At 43.4% G+C, this 18,849-nt stretch overlaps 1 protein-coding gene across 1 annotated transcript in view; it reads left to right on the top strand.

The window, feature by feature from the left end:
- The window catches only part of SETD2 (SET domain containing 2, histone lysine methyltransferase), a 3,532,865-nt gene that overhangs the window by 729,204 nt on the left and 2,784,812 nt on the right, over positions 1-18,849 (top strand). Inside the window, exon 4 of the mRNA XM_044066027.1 lies at positions 8,753-13,797. Coding sequence (XP_043921962.1) covers positions 8,753-13,797 — 5,045 coding nt within the window. The remainder of the gene's footprint in view (positions 1-8,752; positions 13,798-18,849) is intronic.

Raw genomic sequence — 18,849 nt, 5'->3', positions numbered from 1 at the left:
CCTGACGCACTTTACGAGATTCCAGAGGGATCTGATTAAGGAGCTATCCGATACCCTCTTAGGTAACCTGCCTGAGGAGCTGGCCCAGACGGTTGGTTCTCAGCTGGCTACGATGTCGTCCATTTCGAACTCGTCCATGAGGCTTATTTCATATGCGGCCGAAGGGGCAAGTAGAGCGGCGGGTACAGTCATTGCTCTACGGAGACCAGCCTGGCTCCGCCTGTGTCATTTCGCGGAGGCCTTCAAGTCTTCATTTGCCGACGCCCCCTTTGATGGGTCCTCCCTGTTTGGGCCCAAGGTGAAAGACACACTTACCCGCTGTGAACAGGAGGGTAAGACTCTGACTGCCGTAGGGGCACGATTTTTCACTCCCTTTTGGCCTTATCCCAAGGCTAAAAGAGGAGGGAAGATGTGGTTCCGTAGATCTCAGAAGTCTTACCCCTCTCAGCAGGAAGGTTCCCCCTCCAGAGGCAGAGGAGGGGGAAATTCATCAGGAAGACGCCGTCCCAGAGGCGGCAGAGGCCCTCGCAACACTGGAGACCGCGAGTCCTTTCGTGGCTCTTCAGCTTTTCATAGTCCCTGAGGGATTGCCTGACTGTGCTGCTCGACGACCCAGTCGGGGGTCGTTTTTCGAAGCACCTGAAGGCCTGGGAAGGGATCACTCAGGACCGATGGGTGCTTCGAATTATCGCCGGAGGTTACTCCATCCCATTCTGTTGCCCCCCCCTCAGTCCAAAAGAATCCTGGACCCGCCACCCAGTCAACGGGATACCGCAGCCTTAGAAGTTTCAAAGCTGCTGCAAAAAGGAGTCATCCAACCGGTCCCCGCAGACCAGATCGGATTAGGGACTTAAGATTCTTTTTGGTGCCAAAATAGACCAGGGACTTGAGGCCCATTTTGGACCTAAGCAACCTAAACCGTTCAGTCAAGAAGTCCAAGTTCCGAATGGTCACTTTACAAACCATTCTCCCATTGTTGGAGAAAGGTGTTTGGATGTGCTCCATAGACCTCAAGGACGCGTATTACCATATCAAAATACATCAAACGTCCAGGAGACACTTGCGCTTCAGCCTAGGAGGCAGTCATTTTCAGTTCCGTGCGCTGCCCTTTGGTCTCACCACAGCCCCCAGGGTGTTCAAATGCTTGGCAGCAGTGACTGCTCACCTGAGAAGTCTAGGATTCCAGGTGTTTCCGTACCTAGACGACTGGCTCCTAACTGCCACCTCCAAGCATCTACTCCTACGGAACCTGCAAGCCACAATATCACTGGGCAATTCCCTTGGAATCACCTTCAATTGGCCAAAGTCTGTGTTAAGGCCATCTCAAAGAATAAGATTCATAGGGGTAGAGATAGATTCAAACCAGATGCGGGTCTGTCTACCTGCAGACAGAATTCAGACCATTCAAAATCAGGTTCGAGCCTTACTCCCCAGGTCCAAAGCCCCAGCCAGAATGGTCCTACAATTATTGGGATCGATGTCTGCCACGGTTCTGCTAGTTCCCTTGGCAAGGTTACACATGAGAATCCTCCAGTGGCTTCTTTCAACTCAGTGGTCCTTTCAGGAACTCCCTCTCAATCATCTAATATGGATCACAGACTCTTGCAAACGGGACCTTCGCTGGTGGCTAGTGTCCTCCAATTTGGACCAGGGACGACCCTTTGTTCTTCCTCATCCGGCCACTTTGACCACGGACGCCTCCCAGAAGGGGTGGGGGGGGCATTCCCTGGGCAGGTCAGTCCAAGGCAAATGGCACCCGGAAGAGACCCCTCTCCACATCAACATCCTAGAGATGAGGGCAGTACTCCTGTCCCTTCGAGCCCTTCACGATTACCTCCCTCAGGACGTAATTGCTGTTCACTCAGACAACATGTCAGTTGTCTGGTACCTGAACAAATAGGGAGGGACCAGATCCTATCCTCTTTGCAGAGAAGCGATGAGAGTTTGGGAATGGGCAGTCTCGACCAAACGCTTCCTGGTGGCTACTCACATACCGGGCAAATCCAATGTCATAGCCGACAAGTTGAGCAGAACCATCCTCTCTCCTCACGAATGGTCTCTGAATATGACAATTACAAGGCAGATTTTCAGCGAATGGGGAGTTCCGTGTTGCGACCTCTTCGCGACTCCTCTGAATGCGAAGTGCAAAGAATTTTTCTCCCTAACCCCGGCTCCGGGGAAGAGCCCTATGGACGCATTAGTCCATCCTTGGCCCACCGGACTGCTTTATGCCTTCCCTCCAGTTCCTCTCCTCCCCAGAGTGATTCAAAAGGCATCTCTCTTAGGCAGCAAGATGATCTTAATTGCTCCATACTGGCCTCGTCAAGTGTGGTTTCCCTATCTTCGGAAACATGCTCTGGAAGGTCCATGGTTCCTGGACCAGGTCCCAGACCTACTGATTCATCAGTCGGGACTACTACACCAGTCCCTACACACATTAAAATTGACGGCCTGGCTCCTCCTCTTCCGACCATAGTCAGGAGACATGCACTTGATCCAGATGTGGTGCACATATTGTCTAAAGCCCACAAGTCGGCTACGAAGAAACTGTATTCTAGCAAATGGAAAAGGTTTGCTATCTGGGCTCAACTCCGGGGCCTGGACCCCATTTCTACTCCCGTGGCAGAAGTACTCAAATTCCTGACCTCTCTCTTCAATCAAGGCTCCTCTGTTTCTACCATCAAAGTACAATTGGCAGCGATTTCTAATTTTCATGAATCCATAGACCCACCTTTAATGAGCAACAGGTTGTGTAAGACCTTCTTGAAAGGTGCTGCTTTATTAAGACCTCCGATTTCTCATCCTGCACCTCCATGGGATCTCGATATATTATTACGTGCCCTGACTTCTTTTCCCTTTGAACCTGCAGCTACCTGTGATCTAAAGTTTCTATCATGGAAGACAGCCTTTCTAGTGGCAATTACTTCAGCCAGGAGGGTTTCAGAACTTCAAGCTTTGTCAGTGAAACCCCTGTACTTGGTTTTTCATACAGACAGGATATCCCTCAGACCAAATCCTTCTTTTGTTCCTAAAGTCTGTTCTACTTTATGCTTGCAACAGTCGTTAGAGCTCCCAGTTTTTTTCCCAAAATACTCCAATAAAGCGGAGTTTATTTTCCACACTAGATGTCCACAGGCAGTTACGTTTTTATTTGGACAGGACCAAACAATCAAGGAAGACAGATCAGTTGTTTGTGTCCTTTGCAGAAAACAAATTGGGCAACGCGGTCACAAAGGTTACTATTGCCAAATGGATCAGGGACTGTATTACTCAAGCTTATATTTATTCTAACAAAGAGCTTTCCACCTCTGTCAAGGCTCATTCTACAAGGGCTATGGCTACTTTGGTAGCATTTCATTCTAAGCTTGCTATTGGTGACATTTGTGCTGCGGCTACATGGTCTTCCCCGCACACCTTCATTTCTCACTACAAATTAGATGTGGCATCTAGAGGACGAGCTTCATTTGGTTCCACAGTGCTCAGGAGTGTTTTCCAATGAGCCACCCGGGATTTAGGTGCTAGGGACGCTGTCCCATCAGTCAGAATGTAGGCGAGATAGGATCACATAACATCTTTTAGTTATGTACTCACCATAACTTCAGATGTTTGGGATCCATCTCGCCATTCTAATAACCCACCCTCCTTCCCCTTCCTTGGAGATCAGAGGATATCAGAAGGTCCGAATCCTGTTGTTTCATCTTGAAACATCTAACAATGTTATATAAACAAGCTGTGCATGTGTGCATGAATGCGGACAAACAAGATCTGGGGGATTAGTGGTGGTGCATCCTGGGAATAAAGATAGCTCAGCCAATTAGAGGCCTCGCTCTATAGCATAAGCGTGCCGAGTCGGAGCCGAGGGATCGGCTCCGAACCCATCAGTCAGAATGTAGGCGAGATGGATCCCAAACATCTGAAGTTATGGTGAGTACATAACTAAAAGTTATTGCATTCTGCAGGCAAAGAAATATTCTAATATACCTATACCTGGATGATTGTCTAATTCAGACAGAAAGCCAGGACATACTTTTGAATTATCTGGCCTTTGTACAAAGGGTTCTAACCTGTCTGGGGTACACCATAAACGAACAGAAATCTCTCCTGGTCCCCTGTCAAATTATATTCCTGGGAGCAAGCTTGAATACAACTTCCCAGGTGGCTTATCTCACACCAGAGAAACAAATTCATTTGACAACCTACTTTAAACAAGTGGCCACAAAAACCCTGCTATCTACAAGACATGGCCTCCTGCATTCTTCTAATTCTATATACAAGACTGCATATGAGGAAACAGTGGTATCTAAAAAGCTTTTGGAGTTAGCATTCCCATGATCTAGAAGCAATGATTCCTATCATACCTTTCCTACGTCTAGAGTTCCTTTGGTGGGCAGAGGCCTGTCACCAAAACAAGGGACTACCTTTCACACCACCACATGTTGACAAGCAAATGGGGGAGCCCAGATATAGACCTATTTGCTTCTCCCCAGAACTACCAGTTGTACAAATTTTGCACAAGGTCTCCCCACAAACAAGCATGGAAAGTGGATGCTCTGTCCTTCAGCTGGAAAAATACATCAGTCTATGCCTTCCCCCCCTCTGCCTCTGCTTTCCAAAGTACTACTAAAAATCAAACGGGACAAACCAAGGATGATTTTGATTGCTCCAGACTGGCCATGCCAACACTGGTACCCCCTCCTGCGCAGTGTCACGGTTTTCCCCATGGCACCTGCCTCAGACTCCTTCCCTGTTGTCCCAGCAGGAGAACCAGATTCTGCACCCTCAGCTTCTAACACTGAACCTTGCAGCCTGGCTAATTACCTAATCTCTCCTTTACAATCCCTCAGTAAACCTGTGATGGAAATCATTTTAGAGGCAAGGAGGCCTAGTACTAGAAAACTTATGCTGAAAAATGGAAAAGATTCTGTGCTTGGAACCAGTCTCAAGGGATGAGCACAGCAGCGCTGAGTTTACCTCAGATTTTACAATATTGACTGAGATGCTTCACAGGGCCTGTCTTTTTCCTCCATTAAAATCCACGCCTCAGCCATTTCAGCTCATTATAACACAGGACCTCCCCTCTCCTCTCATCCACTGCTCAAGCAGTTCCTCAGAGGAGCAAAAAATTTGAGACCACCCAGGGAGAGCTCCAACCCCTGCCCGGGATCTTAACTTTGTTTTGTAGAAACTCACTTTACCTCCTTCCGAGCCATCTGCTACTGCGGACTTCAAATTTCTTTCTTGGAAAGCAGCTTTCCTTTTAGCAATCACTTCAGCTAGAAGGGTATCTGAATTACAGGCCCTTATGGCAGTGGAATCTTTCATGTGGACAGGGTGTCCCTTAGAACCAATCCTTCCTTCATGCCCAAGGTGGTATCCAGTGTGGCTCTTAATCAGCCCATTCCTTTGCCAACCTTCTTTCCCAATCCACAGAACAAAGGAGAACGGATACTGCATTCCTTAGATGTGCACAGACAACTTAGATTCTACTTGGACAGGACTAAATCTCAAAGGAAATCTGAACAGGCGGCATTTGCTGCAAAGGCAGAGGGGAGGGGCTATTTCAAAGCAAACCATTTCTAAATGGATTGGCAGTTGCATTCATTTTTGCTATAAGCACCATGGAAAACCTATCCCCCAGGGGTTCAGACCTCATTCCACCAGGGCTGCATCTACCTCTACAGTCTTTCCCAGAGGCATCCCTACCAGGGACATCCTAGAAGCTGCTACCTGGAGTTCTGTACATACTTTCACCAAGCATTACCATTTGCCAATTTTCTCTAAATCCAGAGCTGACTTTGCCACTGCAGTCTTGCAGGGCCTTATAGCTGGTCTTAATGCTATTTAAACTCCTCCTCCCAACCACCGCTTAGGGAATCTACCCAAATGTAATGACTGCAACAGTGAAACATGAAGAACATAGTATAGTTGTGTACACATACCATAAATGTAGATGTTCAAGTGTATTCACTGTTGCAGTCCTGGCTACCCTCCCTCCAGCCCCCTAACTTATTTTGCTTATTCCTCTGCTTTCCTTTACTATGCTTAAAAGCTTTTTGGTGTATTTCCTTTTTTTGTTGGAGGTATATCATTTTACTTTTATATTTAATTGCTTCCCATTGGGGGGGACCTGGCATCTGGGGCAAGAAAAACTGCTGTAATGGCATCTGCTTTATGTTTTATACCCCCCTGACATCATGGAAGAAAGGACAGCAACCGACGTAGGACCCAAGACTTTGTTAATCAGGCCGACTGAGGGCTACCTGCAAGCATGTAACCCAAATGTAATGACTGCAACAGTGAATACACTCTAACATCTACATTTATGGTATGTGTACATAACTGTACTTTTTCTGTCCACTTAAGTGTAATCGCTGGATGAGCTGTACAAATGCCACCATCAACCTTATCAGCTTGCTCATTGTATTGCTTATCCTGTGGTGCATCTTCTGCAGTACTCAGATGGACCTGTAACCCCACCCCCCACACACACACACACACACACACACACACACACACACACACCAGATCTGAACTAACCCACAGCTGGATCTCTCTGAACACACATCCTGCTTGATTAGTTCCAACAAAACCCAGCTGGCATATGACTTGCTGTTCTCGACGAGGTTCAAAAGAATAACAGACTGTTTAAAAGAAATAAATGTTTTGCCATGTGACAGCGCCTGGCTTGCTTTTTAACTGAAGCCATCTCATACCTGACACCCTCAATTTTGACTGCTTTGTACCTTTGTTTTTGAATCCTTTTTAAGATGAACCATCACTGCAGTATTTTTATATATGAATGTCCAGTAAGTCATATGTATGCCTGAACTGGTTATATTTGTACTGTGAAAACAGTTAATAAGGATAGCCCCTAATCCACACTCTGTAGACATTGTATGTTTACTGACAGCTGTTTAACTGCTTCATGTAATGCAATTGCCCAGTGCCTCTGGAACGTGTGTGATGTGTACTTTGTCAAGTCCAGGTCACACACCTCTTCTGTATTCTGAGATACGGCTGTCACTTAATATTGCCTGTCAGACTCAAACTGCTTGTGACTAAAGAAAGTTCCTTGCTTCGATCCCCTCTGTGCATCTATTACTGGAGTACGTTTGTAGTACTTAAGTGCAAGCCTGAACATGGTTTGTTACACCCATTGGCCATTTTCTTATTGATCTGTCTTAAGCCTTGCAAGTTACTTACAAACCCCACTCTAACATACAAACATCTTTCGTGCAATACACTAGTAGTTATCCCTTTATTCTTTTGGCTGCACAGACTCTCCACTAAACAAAGGTCCCATAAAAAGCAGTTTAACAGGCTATGAACAGCAAAACCTCTTATTCACCTGCACAGACATTTGGGAGGGTTTTCCACAGTGACTAGTGTTCTGGGCCTGATGACATACCTCTTATTCTAAGTACCTAGATAATGCCTTTTATATTCTTTAAGTGTGCCACACATTTGAAATGACCATGCCAAATCTCCTGCTCTTCCATTGCATTGTGTAATTAGTGTAGGGCTGATGCGATTCTTTTTTCCCCATTACTCCACCCCATATCTTTCATTACCTAATTATAAGCCCTAACTTTCTTGCCCATAATGGGCCCATGCAGCCTTCTACCCCTCAAAGTATTCTGTTGCACTTTCCTGTTGTACTGAGCAGGATTATGCTTCAACTGCCAAGTAAGCAGTCTGTGTGGATTGCCAGCTACATTATATTTGCTACCTTAGAACCAAAATGTTATTTTGCATAGGGTCATTTCCCAGTGGGGTAACTGTCACATTTGGTTAATAGATTTTCTGGTTCCTAATGGATCTTTTTCCCTTTCTAAATACAGCAGGCACTGTAAGTAACATGTAAAAGGTTTGCAGGTATTCATTCATCAGTTGATCTTTTGAAATGTCTTTCAACAGTAGGTCATTCTTATTTCTTCCATTTCATTTGCAAGTCTGTTCATCTGTGGCTTATAGTTCTTAAAGTTCGTGATATTCTGGGTTTACTCCATTATTTTGAATAGTTAAAAAGAACTAGAATTTGTAGGTTGCACATGCCTGTTATTACTCACATTGGGCACTGTGATGTTGATTTAAGGGGAGGTATGGGTCCATATAAACCAGCCACAGTAGTGTGTGTGTGTGTGTGTGTGTGTGTGTGTGTGTGTGTGTGTGTGTAAAGAAGGCTTACAGGTGCCTTCCCATCCATCCTTTGTAAAAAAAAAAAATGTGCAAATCTTTCAACCCTATTTTCTTGGTGTTGCACACAGACATATATGCACACACACTGTGTGTGTTTGTGTGTGTAAAGATTACAAATCCGTGTTATTTCTACCCTGTGCAAAGGGACTGCTTTGTATTGAAGTCTTTAGAGTACTGATAGAGCTTATTTTCAATGATTTGTACACTTAGACATTCGTACAGTGGTAGACCGCAGAATCCACTAATGTTTTCTTCAAGCTAGTTATGTTTTGATGAGGGCATCTTCTGTCAGTTTAAAAACTAGGAGTACACTCTGCAGGTCAACAAATTTTCCAGTATTTAATTGAAAGGAATATACATGCATGTTCACCTTTGTGTCGATTCATTTTGTTTGGGAAAAATTGCTGTAATTTCTCAGAAGTGAAGCGAGGATTCATTTTGATGACTGGGTTTACAGCAGTCCTTATTTAAAGCTGTTCCTGAATGTTTATGAATTGCAGTGTGTATGTGTTTTTCCACTAGAACTGAACTTATCTTTTTTTCTTCAATACAGGGAAAGGTGGAAAATGTTCTGGATTCAAAACTCGTTAAAATCCCAGTACAGAAGAGTGTATCTTCCAGTCGCTTTTTGCCTAAAGGAACGAAGACAAAAGTTAATCTGGAAGAGCAGGGAAGGCAAAAAGTGTCCTTCAGCTTTAGTGTTACAAAAAAACCCTTGCAAAATTGGTTATTATCTGCTTTAAGTGGTGAGAAAAACCAGAATGATGCTTCAGGTTCGCTGTCATTGCAAGGATCACTTCAAACCACTTCTGCTGGCACATCAGAAACTAATTCTATTTCCCCACCAAAGCCCAAACTGGAAGTTGGAAAACTGCCTTCTAAGAAGCATCTTTTGAGTTCTTCTGCTAAAGCTGGAGTAGGAGTGGCTTCTGCTTCTGAAGCAGTAACAGACAAGTTAGGGTCATTGACCATTCCAGCAGATGGTGTGATGCCTGTAGCAGTGAAGTCTGACACTTCAACTCCAAAAACATTCTCGGCTTCATTTGAGTTCACAGAAATGATGGTATTGCCAGACTTGGATGATATTCCATTACCACCATCACCACCACCACCACTGACTGTGCCATCATATGTCAGTAGGTCATCAGTTGTGACTACACAGGTTAAAGCACCAACAGTACCAGCTCCAGTGGCAGCTACACCACCACACACTGTACTAGAGACATTTTCATTGCTTTCTAAAACAAATGAGATTGTGGAAGAAGCAGTTCAAATGTTAAAAGAAGCAGACACAGTATTACTGGACTCTTCAGACCTAGAGAGTAAAAATGATGATTTAAATAGTTCAGATGATGAAGTTCTTAATATTTCTGAGTATAACATTGCAAGCCCACAAGATGATTATTCCCATATTGGGACAGATGAACTCTCAGAAGACTTAAAGAATATTTCTTCATGCATTGAAAAGCAGTTTCCCAAGAGGAAGTCCTCCCATTCTGATGGAGGGTTATATGATTCTGACTCTGATGATTCTGTGCAGACTACTTCTAGTCAGAGTTCACAAGAACTGAAACATCTAGCAAGTACAGAAAAGGACAGGGATTACCAAAAGATTACAACTCAGAAGTCTGATGATTCAGGGAAAAAATTCTCTTCCAGGTCTAAAATGGAAAAAGATGAGCGATACTACAGTTACTCAAAATCAGAAAAGGACTGTAAGTATGTTTCTTCTCGCAGTAGATCAGAGAGGGATAGGAGGAGAAGTAGATCACGGTCTCGATCACGATCTGACAAGTGGTCTGGAAAGTCTTATTCAAGATCTGATAGGTCACATTATTATGAATCTGAAAGAAGACATCACAGAAGCTCACCCCACAGAGAGAGAAGCAAGTATCCTCGTTCTTATGCAGAGAGCAGAGCAAGAGACAGTTCAGATTCGGAGGAAGAGCACAGAAGAACACATTCCAGATCTAGTGATTCAAGACGCACTTCTCATTCTTCATCCTATAGAGACTCAAGAACATCTGCATATTCAAAATCAGACAGGGATGGAAAAGAGCAGTCATATACAGAGTCTGAAAAAAGAACAAGGTCTTATTCTAAATCAGAAAGAGAATCTCAGAGGACTTCAGAAAGAGATTCAAGTAAACGCTATTCTCCTCATAACGATGTTGAGCAAAGAAAGTTATCCTCCTATTCTAGAGCTGACAGCAGTGTCAGCTCTTCTCACTATAGGTCACATACATTAAAGTCATCCTCACAGAGGCCTGACAAAAAGAAGTTTTCTTCATCTTCATCTTCATCTTCAGAATCTGATGAAGACTTAAAACTTCCACTCAAGTCTGTGGAAAGTGATAAAATGTGTTATAGTTTAAAGACAAAGAAGGTAGAAACTGCACCTATTAAAAAGGCTGACAGTGCTGTTGATCTTGAAAAGAGCCCTTCTGAGAACCTCATGCCTAGTCAAATTAAGGAGACTTTCCCTTATAAAGAATCATTTGAAATTGGGGCCAAGACTGTTGGTTTAAAGCTCAAAAAACATACAGAGCTTGAAAAACATACAGAGCTTGACATCCAAGGAGTGAAGGGAGAATCAGGGAGTTCACCGAGTTTAGAAGATAACCAACTAGCTGTCTCTCACCGGGACTTTGATATCAAAAGCTCACTCAGTGTGGAAAATGTAAATCTGATAGAAATTTGCCCTGAAACAGAGAGTTTTCTTTCTAGTGTTAAAACAAGTAATTCTGGTTCATTCTCAGAGGAAAATTTCTGTGAAGTACAAATGAGTAAACTACATACTTTTTACGAAGATAAAAGTTTGCATACAAAACGGCCTGAACATATGGTGTTAAACCTTGGCTATTCCCCAAGCTCTTCTGATGAATCAGAGTCTTCTGTTTCTTCCAATCTAGATGAATGTGAAGCATCCTCTCCTTTGTATGAAGATGCAGCTGATAGTTCAACTTGCAGTAAACAGGAAGAATGCTTGCCCTCTCCCTTAAAAGCCAAAGATGTGGAGTTAAATCTCAGCTGTGTGTCAGATACTGTAGATTCCACATTTTGTGAAAGAGAGGTTGATATGGACATTGAATCTTCAGATGAGAAATCCATTGAAGAGTTTTCAGTAAATGTTGCAGTGGAACATTTCCCAGTATCACATGATGCAACGCTTATTGAGGAAAAGATGTCTGTGGAACTCCTGGAACAAAAGACTGACAAAAGGCATTTGGACCCATCTAGCTGTGAATACAGCCAGTTGTTAAGTAAAGGAATTTCAGAAGTCCAGGCTTCTAAGGGTTTCAGCTTTGCAGAGTTGAAAGTAGGAAGTTCGAGTTCAGAAAGTCTTCATGAAGAAACATTTTTGCCTCATTTAGGTAGTCATTCAGAGAAACCATTGCTGTCACCATCTTCAGTTAAAGTGGAAGTGTCTGAAGAATTAAAACCAGAGTTTCATCTGCCTGAGTTAGAGGTCTCTGCTAAGCTAGAACAAACAGCAAAACATTTACAGCTCACAGAAATGAAACCTTTACCTTCACTCTGTAAGGTAGAACAAGAGGAGGTTATAAATGATTACAGTAACTCTGCTGAAAGATGTTTAAATCAGTTTTCAGATGTCACTCCTTTAAAGGAGCAAGATGGAGTAAGTTGCGTTACACCTGCCACTGTAGAAGGTCTGGTTACATCCACTCATATTGAAGCAAGAGAAAAAGCCAAAGTAAAAGTGGAAACTAATCCTGAAGAATTAAACTGTGATCCAAGTTTTCAGGTAGTTAAAACTGAAGTATGTGCTGGTGATGTAAGCTCAGACCTCACAGAAAGCAGAAGTGAGCAAGGCAGTGAAGAAAGTGATGTTGAAAACTCTTATTCAGATTCTGATGACAGCATTCCAAGGAACAGACTCCATTCTGTTGTTGTGGTTCCCAAAAATTCAACTCTAACACTAGATGAAAATTGCAGTTCCCCACTGAACAGTAACAATACAGGACATTTGTCTAATTCTGAAGTGAATCAACAGTCTAACAATTCAGAGGATGAAAAACTTGAAAGCAAAACTATTGAAAATGATTTACAAAAAGAACATCAAAATGATGTGCATGTTTCTCCGTTTGATGAATTTGACGAGAGGATGGAGATTTCAGATAATGAAATTTGCACTGAAAAGGGCCAAATGATTGAAAGTGTTTCACAGTTGGAAAATATTAATGCAGGCTGTATTTCTGAAGCAGAGACAACTTCACAGGCTGCTAATGAGCATTGTAGTAATTCTGAAGAACCTTTATCACAGGTTTTACCATTACAGCAGTTAGTGAAATCTCATATTGAGAATCGGGACCTTCCTTCAGATGGCCTGCAAGCTATACAGAACAAATTATTGTTACCCCAGGAGAATTCTTTTGAAATACCTGGTGTCAGGCAAAGGGAATCAAGGTTTGGGGATCACCAGAATTCTGAGGAGGCTCTGGACAGCGTGCAGAGGGCTTTGTCAGAGGATCAAGAAAATTATGCTCAAAAGCCAGATGACAAACAGTTGAAGTTCTTGTCTGAGGACCATGAAAATTCTGCTGAAAAGTCTGACAGCATGCAGTTGAAGTACTTGTCTGCAAGTCAAGAAAATTCTGCTGAAGAGACAGACCCTGATAAGCTGAAGTCCTGCTTTGAAGATCCTGAAAATTCATCTGAAAAATCTGACACCGAAAAAGTGGAATTGTCTGAGAATAAGCAGTGTGTCACTGAAAAGGCAGGCAGCAAGAATGAGGTGTTAAAATTGGAGGATCAGCAAAATTCCTGTGATTCAGTTGCTGGCTGTGGAGTGTCACAGACTGAGAGTCCGCTTAATTCCACTGAAAAGCATAGTACTGAACAAGCAAAGTCTTGCAGTGCACAAAGTTTTCATGACTCAGCTGACTTCACCAAACTAGATGGCTTGCATAGTACTGATGATTTAGGTGGCCTTGGGTGGGATTTCTCTCAGCCAGAAAAACCAAGTAGTACATACCAGCCACCAGACAGTAGTTATGAACCACATCAAAAAATGTCTGGTGAGCCACATTTAGAGTCTGAGAATAGTTATTGGCAAGGTAACCGTTACTGGGATCAAGGGCCAGACTCAAAGTCCTTGGGTTCTGGGTTTGAAAGCAGTCAACCCCCATTTCTTGATGATCAAGGGCAGATGCACCCAGATTCCTTAACTGATGACTATGAAGATGATGAAGTCTGGACAGATGTTCCTTCCAGAACTGCTAATAGTGTTGATAGCAAAAAGCCTGGTTCGGTGCAGGCACATGAGATCAGCAGCAACTCAAACAAGGAGGCACCTTCTGTATCAGAAGAAAAAGTAAATAAGATTGATCATCTTGGTCAGGAACCTCAACAGTTGCAACAAAAGTTAAGTGCATCTGAAAGTGATCTCACAGCAGAGGTCAAAATGAAAGAGGATGAGCACGATTACAAGCCTTTGGTTGAGACTACAAAGTTTATTGGACCATGCTACGACATGGATGACTTTCGAGATGCCCAACACTGGAAGGAACAGTTTAAACTAAAGAAAATGCCACCATACTTTGAGCTTATTGAAGAAAATGTGTATTTAACAGAAAGGTAATTTTGAAGTGTATTATGTTTGAAAGGACTTTAATATGGGGTTCATACAGTAGGAATTCATTTTTCTGCACTGAGAGTGTTTGCGTATATGTACATAAAGTCTGTACCTGCACCTGTCTCTCATTGTGATTTATGCCATCCATCATACCTTCTTGAGTAAAAGGGGATGTTCTGTAGTCCTATCTCGCCTTCATTCTTACATACGGGTTCAGAGCTGATCCTCAGCTCCGACTCTGCCGATTACAAAGCTGGAAGACTGTAAGTTGGCTCGTGGCAAGGTAGGTATCCCATAATACACTACTAACAATCCCCAGACCTCGTTTGCCACTCTACGAGTTCAGAAGTGCTCTCCTCCTTGGCTGTGGCTAAATTGGAATTTTTTTTCTTCCAATATTTAGTGTTCTTTTTTTACTGTAAAGTTAGTTTATTAATAGCTTACTGTTAACTTGCTAGTAGTAAGTTAGTGTGTTTTCTCTTAGGTTTTATTGCCAATTGTTGCTAATTATTGTCTGTCGCTTCTGCAGGTCTTTTCTTTAGTGGTATCCCTTTGTCTTTATTGTGCTAGTTATTGTTAATCTTTCTCAGGCATAGGTCCGTTTTAGTTAGAGGACCTACTTTTGCCTTACTGTTGCTTGTTTGATGATCTTCGTGTTTCACTGTTGCAGTCATTATATTTGGGTTATCTGCTTGCAGTAGCCCTCAGTCAGCCTGATTAACAAAGTCTTGGGTCCTGCGTCGGTTGCTGTCCCTTCTTCCATGACGTCAGGTCATCAGGGTATAAAACATTGTGCAACAGTGAATGCACTCGTACTTCTACATTTATGGTAAGTGTACACAGCTGTACTTTCTCTCTCGCCTACCCCTCTGTTCAGGGCTAGGCCCGTTTAAGTTAGAGGGCCTAGTCTTCTATTGCCCTTCCCCCTTGTGTGTTTCTTAAACAGGGCTAGGCCTGTTTAAGTTAATGGACCTAGTCCTCTCTTCTTCTTGTCGTTTTTTGCTGTGTACAGTTAGTCTGTCATTGTGGTAGTTATGTCTGAGAAATCTAAAGACCATAAACCTTCGGATTTTAAGAAATGCCATAAATGTACACAAAAAATGTCCCTGACTGACAGGCATAGTAATTGTGTGTGTTTGGGAGCTGTACATCTACAGGAGACCTGCACCTTTTGCCGTTCTTTTAGTTCCCGGGTTCACCAGGAAAGGAAGAAAAAACTGATTTTGAAAGGCCTCCTTAAACCTTCCTTTGAGGAGGATTCCTCTTCACTCCAAGTCTCCCTCTTCAAAAAAAGAGAAGGTTAAGTCTGTAAAAAGACAGTCTCCGACACCGACTGACAAATCACGACCTCCAGAGAAAGTTGCAAAAGTTGTCAAACCTACCTCTTCGGCTTCTCTGCCTTCGGAGCTGGTTAAGGTTGTTGTTATAAACCATCCAGTTTTGGCCCCAAGTTTTTCAGAGCCTATAGCTGAATCCATACCTCGGCGCCAGTCAAAAGACTTACTACCGGTATCCCCGACACTTAGATCTCCAATTTTGCAGAGATCTCGATCCCATATCTTGTCTTCCAGATCCTCCAAGAGTCTCTCTGCTGAGGATGTCGAGAGGGTAGTGCGTAGACTTTTGTAGTCGGCACTAGCAAAATTGTTGTCTGCTCTGACCCAGTCTGTTCTAGAGCCGTTTAAGGCTGTATTACCTGTTCTCTTCCGAGCCATGCTGGTCTTTTGGAGCCAGATCTATCTGTGCCTTTTGTTGTGGAACCTTCAGTTCCAGTACCCAAAGTATTTTTTTTTCCAGAGCAGAGTCCCGCTCCGACACCTTTGGTGCTGACCCTGGTGTCTAGGAGCCAAAGCTCACCAGTCTGCCTCGATGTGTTTCTTGGATCCGAACTTCTTCGGTTCTGAGCCTACCTCAGTGCGTCGGCTCGGCTGAGCTCTGATCCTACATCTGTCTTGGAGCAGATTGCTCCAGAGCCGGGAGCTAATTCCACTTCTTTGGAATCGATGGTGTCCTCTGAGCCGGGGGGGGGGGATCTGCCTTCGAGATGAGCGTGCTGTCTAGATCTTCAGCTCTACACAAGGGTACCAATGTTCTTCCCCCTCAAGCCCTGACCTCTGTCTCAGCACCATCCCTCTCATGACAGCAGAGACCCACAGCCTCAGGAGCCTCCCTTGGGTGACCCAAAGTCTTCAGAGACCTCCCCAGAATACCCTTCTGAGGAGCCTCCTTGGAAGATGACTTGCAAGAGGAAGTATGTAGACTCCCCTGATGAGTCCATCACCTCTGACACTGACCTTGAGGATTCAGAAGGGTCCCCTAGGTCATCCTCTGATATCTCCTTCATAGATATCCTAGAGATCCTGAAACAGAGGTGGCTGGCCTACCGTCACCCCTTCTGATGAGTCTGTTACCTGAAAACTTTTGGGTCTCACCCTTCAGCCTCTTGGGTGTCTCCACCTTAAGATGAGCTGTTAGATTTGGTGAATTGAAAGGTGTGGGGAAACTCCTAACACCGTGGAAGCAGTCCCTAGAAGGCCGAACAAATTCCTTTCAGCTCCTAAGGAAAAAGAATTTCTGACCAAAGGTGTGCCTGTAGATGCCATGGTGGTGGCAACAGCCACAAAGAAGGAAATAGCAGAGACCTCATCTGTCCACCCACCGAACAAAGAGTCTCGAAAGATGGACAGGTACGGGAAACGTAGTTTTTTCTTAAGCGGCTTTTACACTTGCTGCATTACCTCACCCATTTCACTAGGCTTTAAAGAGATCTAAAAGCTGGGAGATGCTCTCCAAGGTACTTTAACCGAAGGAGTCCTTGAGAAGGTTACTGATCAGTTGTCCACCTTAAACTCTATTGTTAACTCCTCCATGAGGCTGATATCTTACGCAGCAGATGGAGCAAGCAGGGCAGCGGGTTCAGGAGTTTCCCTTGGGAGACGTTCCTGGATGCGCTTGTGTAACTTCACGGAGCTCTTCAAATCTACAATTACCAATGCCCCCTTTGACGGTTCCTCTCTGTTTGGACCAAAGGTAAAATACACTCACCAGATGCAAGCAGGAAGGGAAGACTCTCTGCCGTGGGAGTACGTTTTTCCCTCCTTTCTAGACCATACTCTAAAGGTCAGAGAGGGGGAAAAGTGTGATTCATGAAATCTCAGATATTTTTCCCAGACGCACAAGGTGATTCCTTCTCCAGAGGCAGAGGAGGAGGAAATAGTGATAGACATCGCCTTAGAGGTGGGGGGGGGTCCGCAAAACCAGGGTGACCTCTCTTCCTTTCGTGGACATCCCTATCACCGCACCTTAAGTTTGAGGCCTGGCTGCGCTTCTCTGGAGCCAGTCAGGAGTCGCTTATCTTTGTACCCAGAAGCCTGGCACGGCATCACACAAGACAAATGGGTACAAAGAATAATTCAACAAAGTAGCAGGTGCCCGTGAAACCCTTGCACGGCAAAAATGGATAAACAACAGTCAACAAAAAAGCCAGCAAGTGTTGGTAATAACCATGTCAAAAAATAATTTATTGACCAGAGGGAAGAGAACCTCCCCTGCTGAAATGCTGCTATAGTAAAAATCAATAGCAGAAAAAGCTTTTAAACAAAAAAGCAATAAATTCCAATAGTATTAGATTCAAACCGGTTTCGGCTCATGTGAGCCTTCTTCAGTGAAATAAAAAAATGGAAAAACAGAGTATCACAGTACACACACATATATATGGATTGGTCCCACCCATGGTCCAATCCAAACAGAATTCACAATTGGTCATTAAGACCAGGTGCAAACAGAGCTCCAAGTTTGATAATCCATTTTTTCTCCTTGGAGCTAAGTAATTCCTGCCAAAACTGTTTATCATTACATTTCCCTCTAATACAATCAATGACCACAAATTTGTATGAAGCAGATACATGTTGCAAACAGTGTTTATATAAGGCATTGCTGGTACGTTTCTTTTTGATGTCACTCAAATGCTCACAAATTCTGAAACGGAAAGCTCGAGAAGTCTTTCCAACATAGAAAGCAGAACAACTGCAAGTCACCAAATAGATAACCCACTCAGTGTTGCAGCTAGCCCAAAACTTGATATCAAAAACTTGCGATGTGTTTTTGCTAGTAAATTCATGAGTGCGTGAGACACGAATGCAGAATGAACAATGCCCACAGGGAATACATCCAACAATGGGTTTCCCTAAAATAGACCGCTGAGTTGGTACAGAATAATCAGCACCCACTCTCTTGTAATGACTCAATTTTGAACCAATGGTTTGTCCCCTTTTGAATGAAAAGGAGCAATGATCCGGTAACATGGAACAAAGTTTTGAATCAGCTTTAAGAATGTTCCAATGTCTATGTATGATGTTTTTAAAGCCTTGTGTATTACGTCCGTATGTGGTTACCAAACGTAAGGGTTGTGACTGCTGACCATTATTCTTGTCTTTATATATTAATAAATCATCCCTATTTAGGCTGGACACAAATCTTTTGGCAACATGTATCGAACCTGGACGGTAACCCCTCTTAATAAATCTACAAGTCAGATCATCTTGGGCATCAGTGAAGGATTGGTGGCTAGAACAGATTCTCCTGGCTCTAAGAAACTGAGATTTCGGTATATTATGGATGACATGTTGTGGGTGGAAGCTGGTAGCATGTAATATTGAATTAAATTCAGGGAATTTCCTAAACATCCTGGAGGATAAAGTGTGATCCTGGTTCCTAGTAATTTCTACATCGAGAAATACTATCCTTGATTTATGATAAGTCAATTTAAATTCAATCCCCCATATGTTGTTATTCAAATATTCAAGAAATTCCATGAGATATTGTTCATCAGCTTTCCACACCAACCAACAGTCATCCAAATACCGACGCCAAATATCCATCTCACACATATATATATTATGTGTAGCATCATAAATTATGATCTCTTCAATGTATGCCATAAACAGATCTGCATATATGGGTGCAAAAGATGCACCCATAGCAGTACCCTGCCTCTGCCAATAACAAAAATTCTGAAAATAGAAAACATTGCTAGACAGCACATATTCTGTAAG

This window comes from Protopterus annectens, chromosome 3.part0 (assembly GCF_019279795.1).
Source record: "Protopterus annectens isolate FY-2018-M chromosome 3.part0, PAN1.0, whole genome shotgun sequence".
In the NCBI taxonomy this organism is placed as follows: domain Eukaryota; kingdom Metazoa; phylum Chordata; order Ceratodontiformes; family Protopteridae; genus Protopterus; species Protopterus annectens.
Note: the sequence above shows the minus strand (reverse complement) of the source record. Positions and strands in the feature narration are given on the sequence as shown.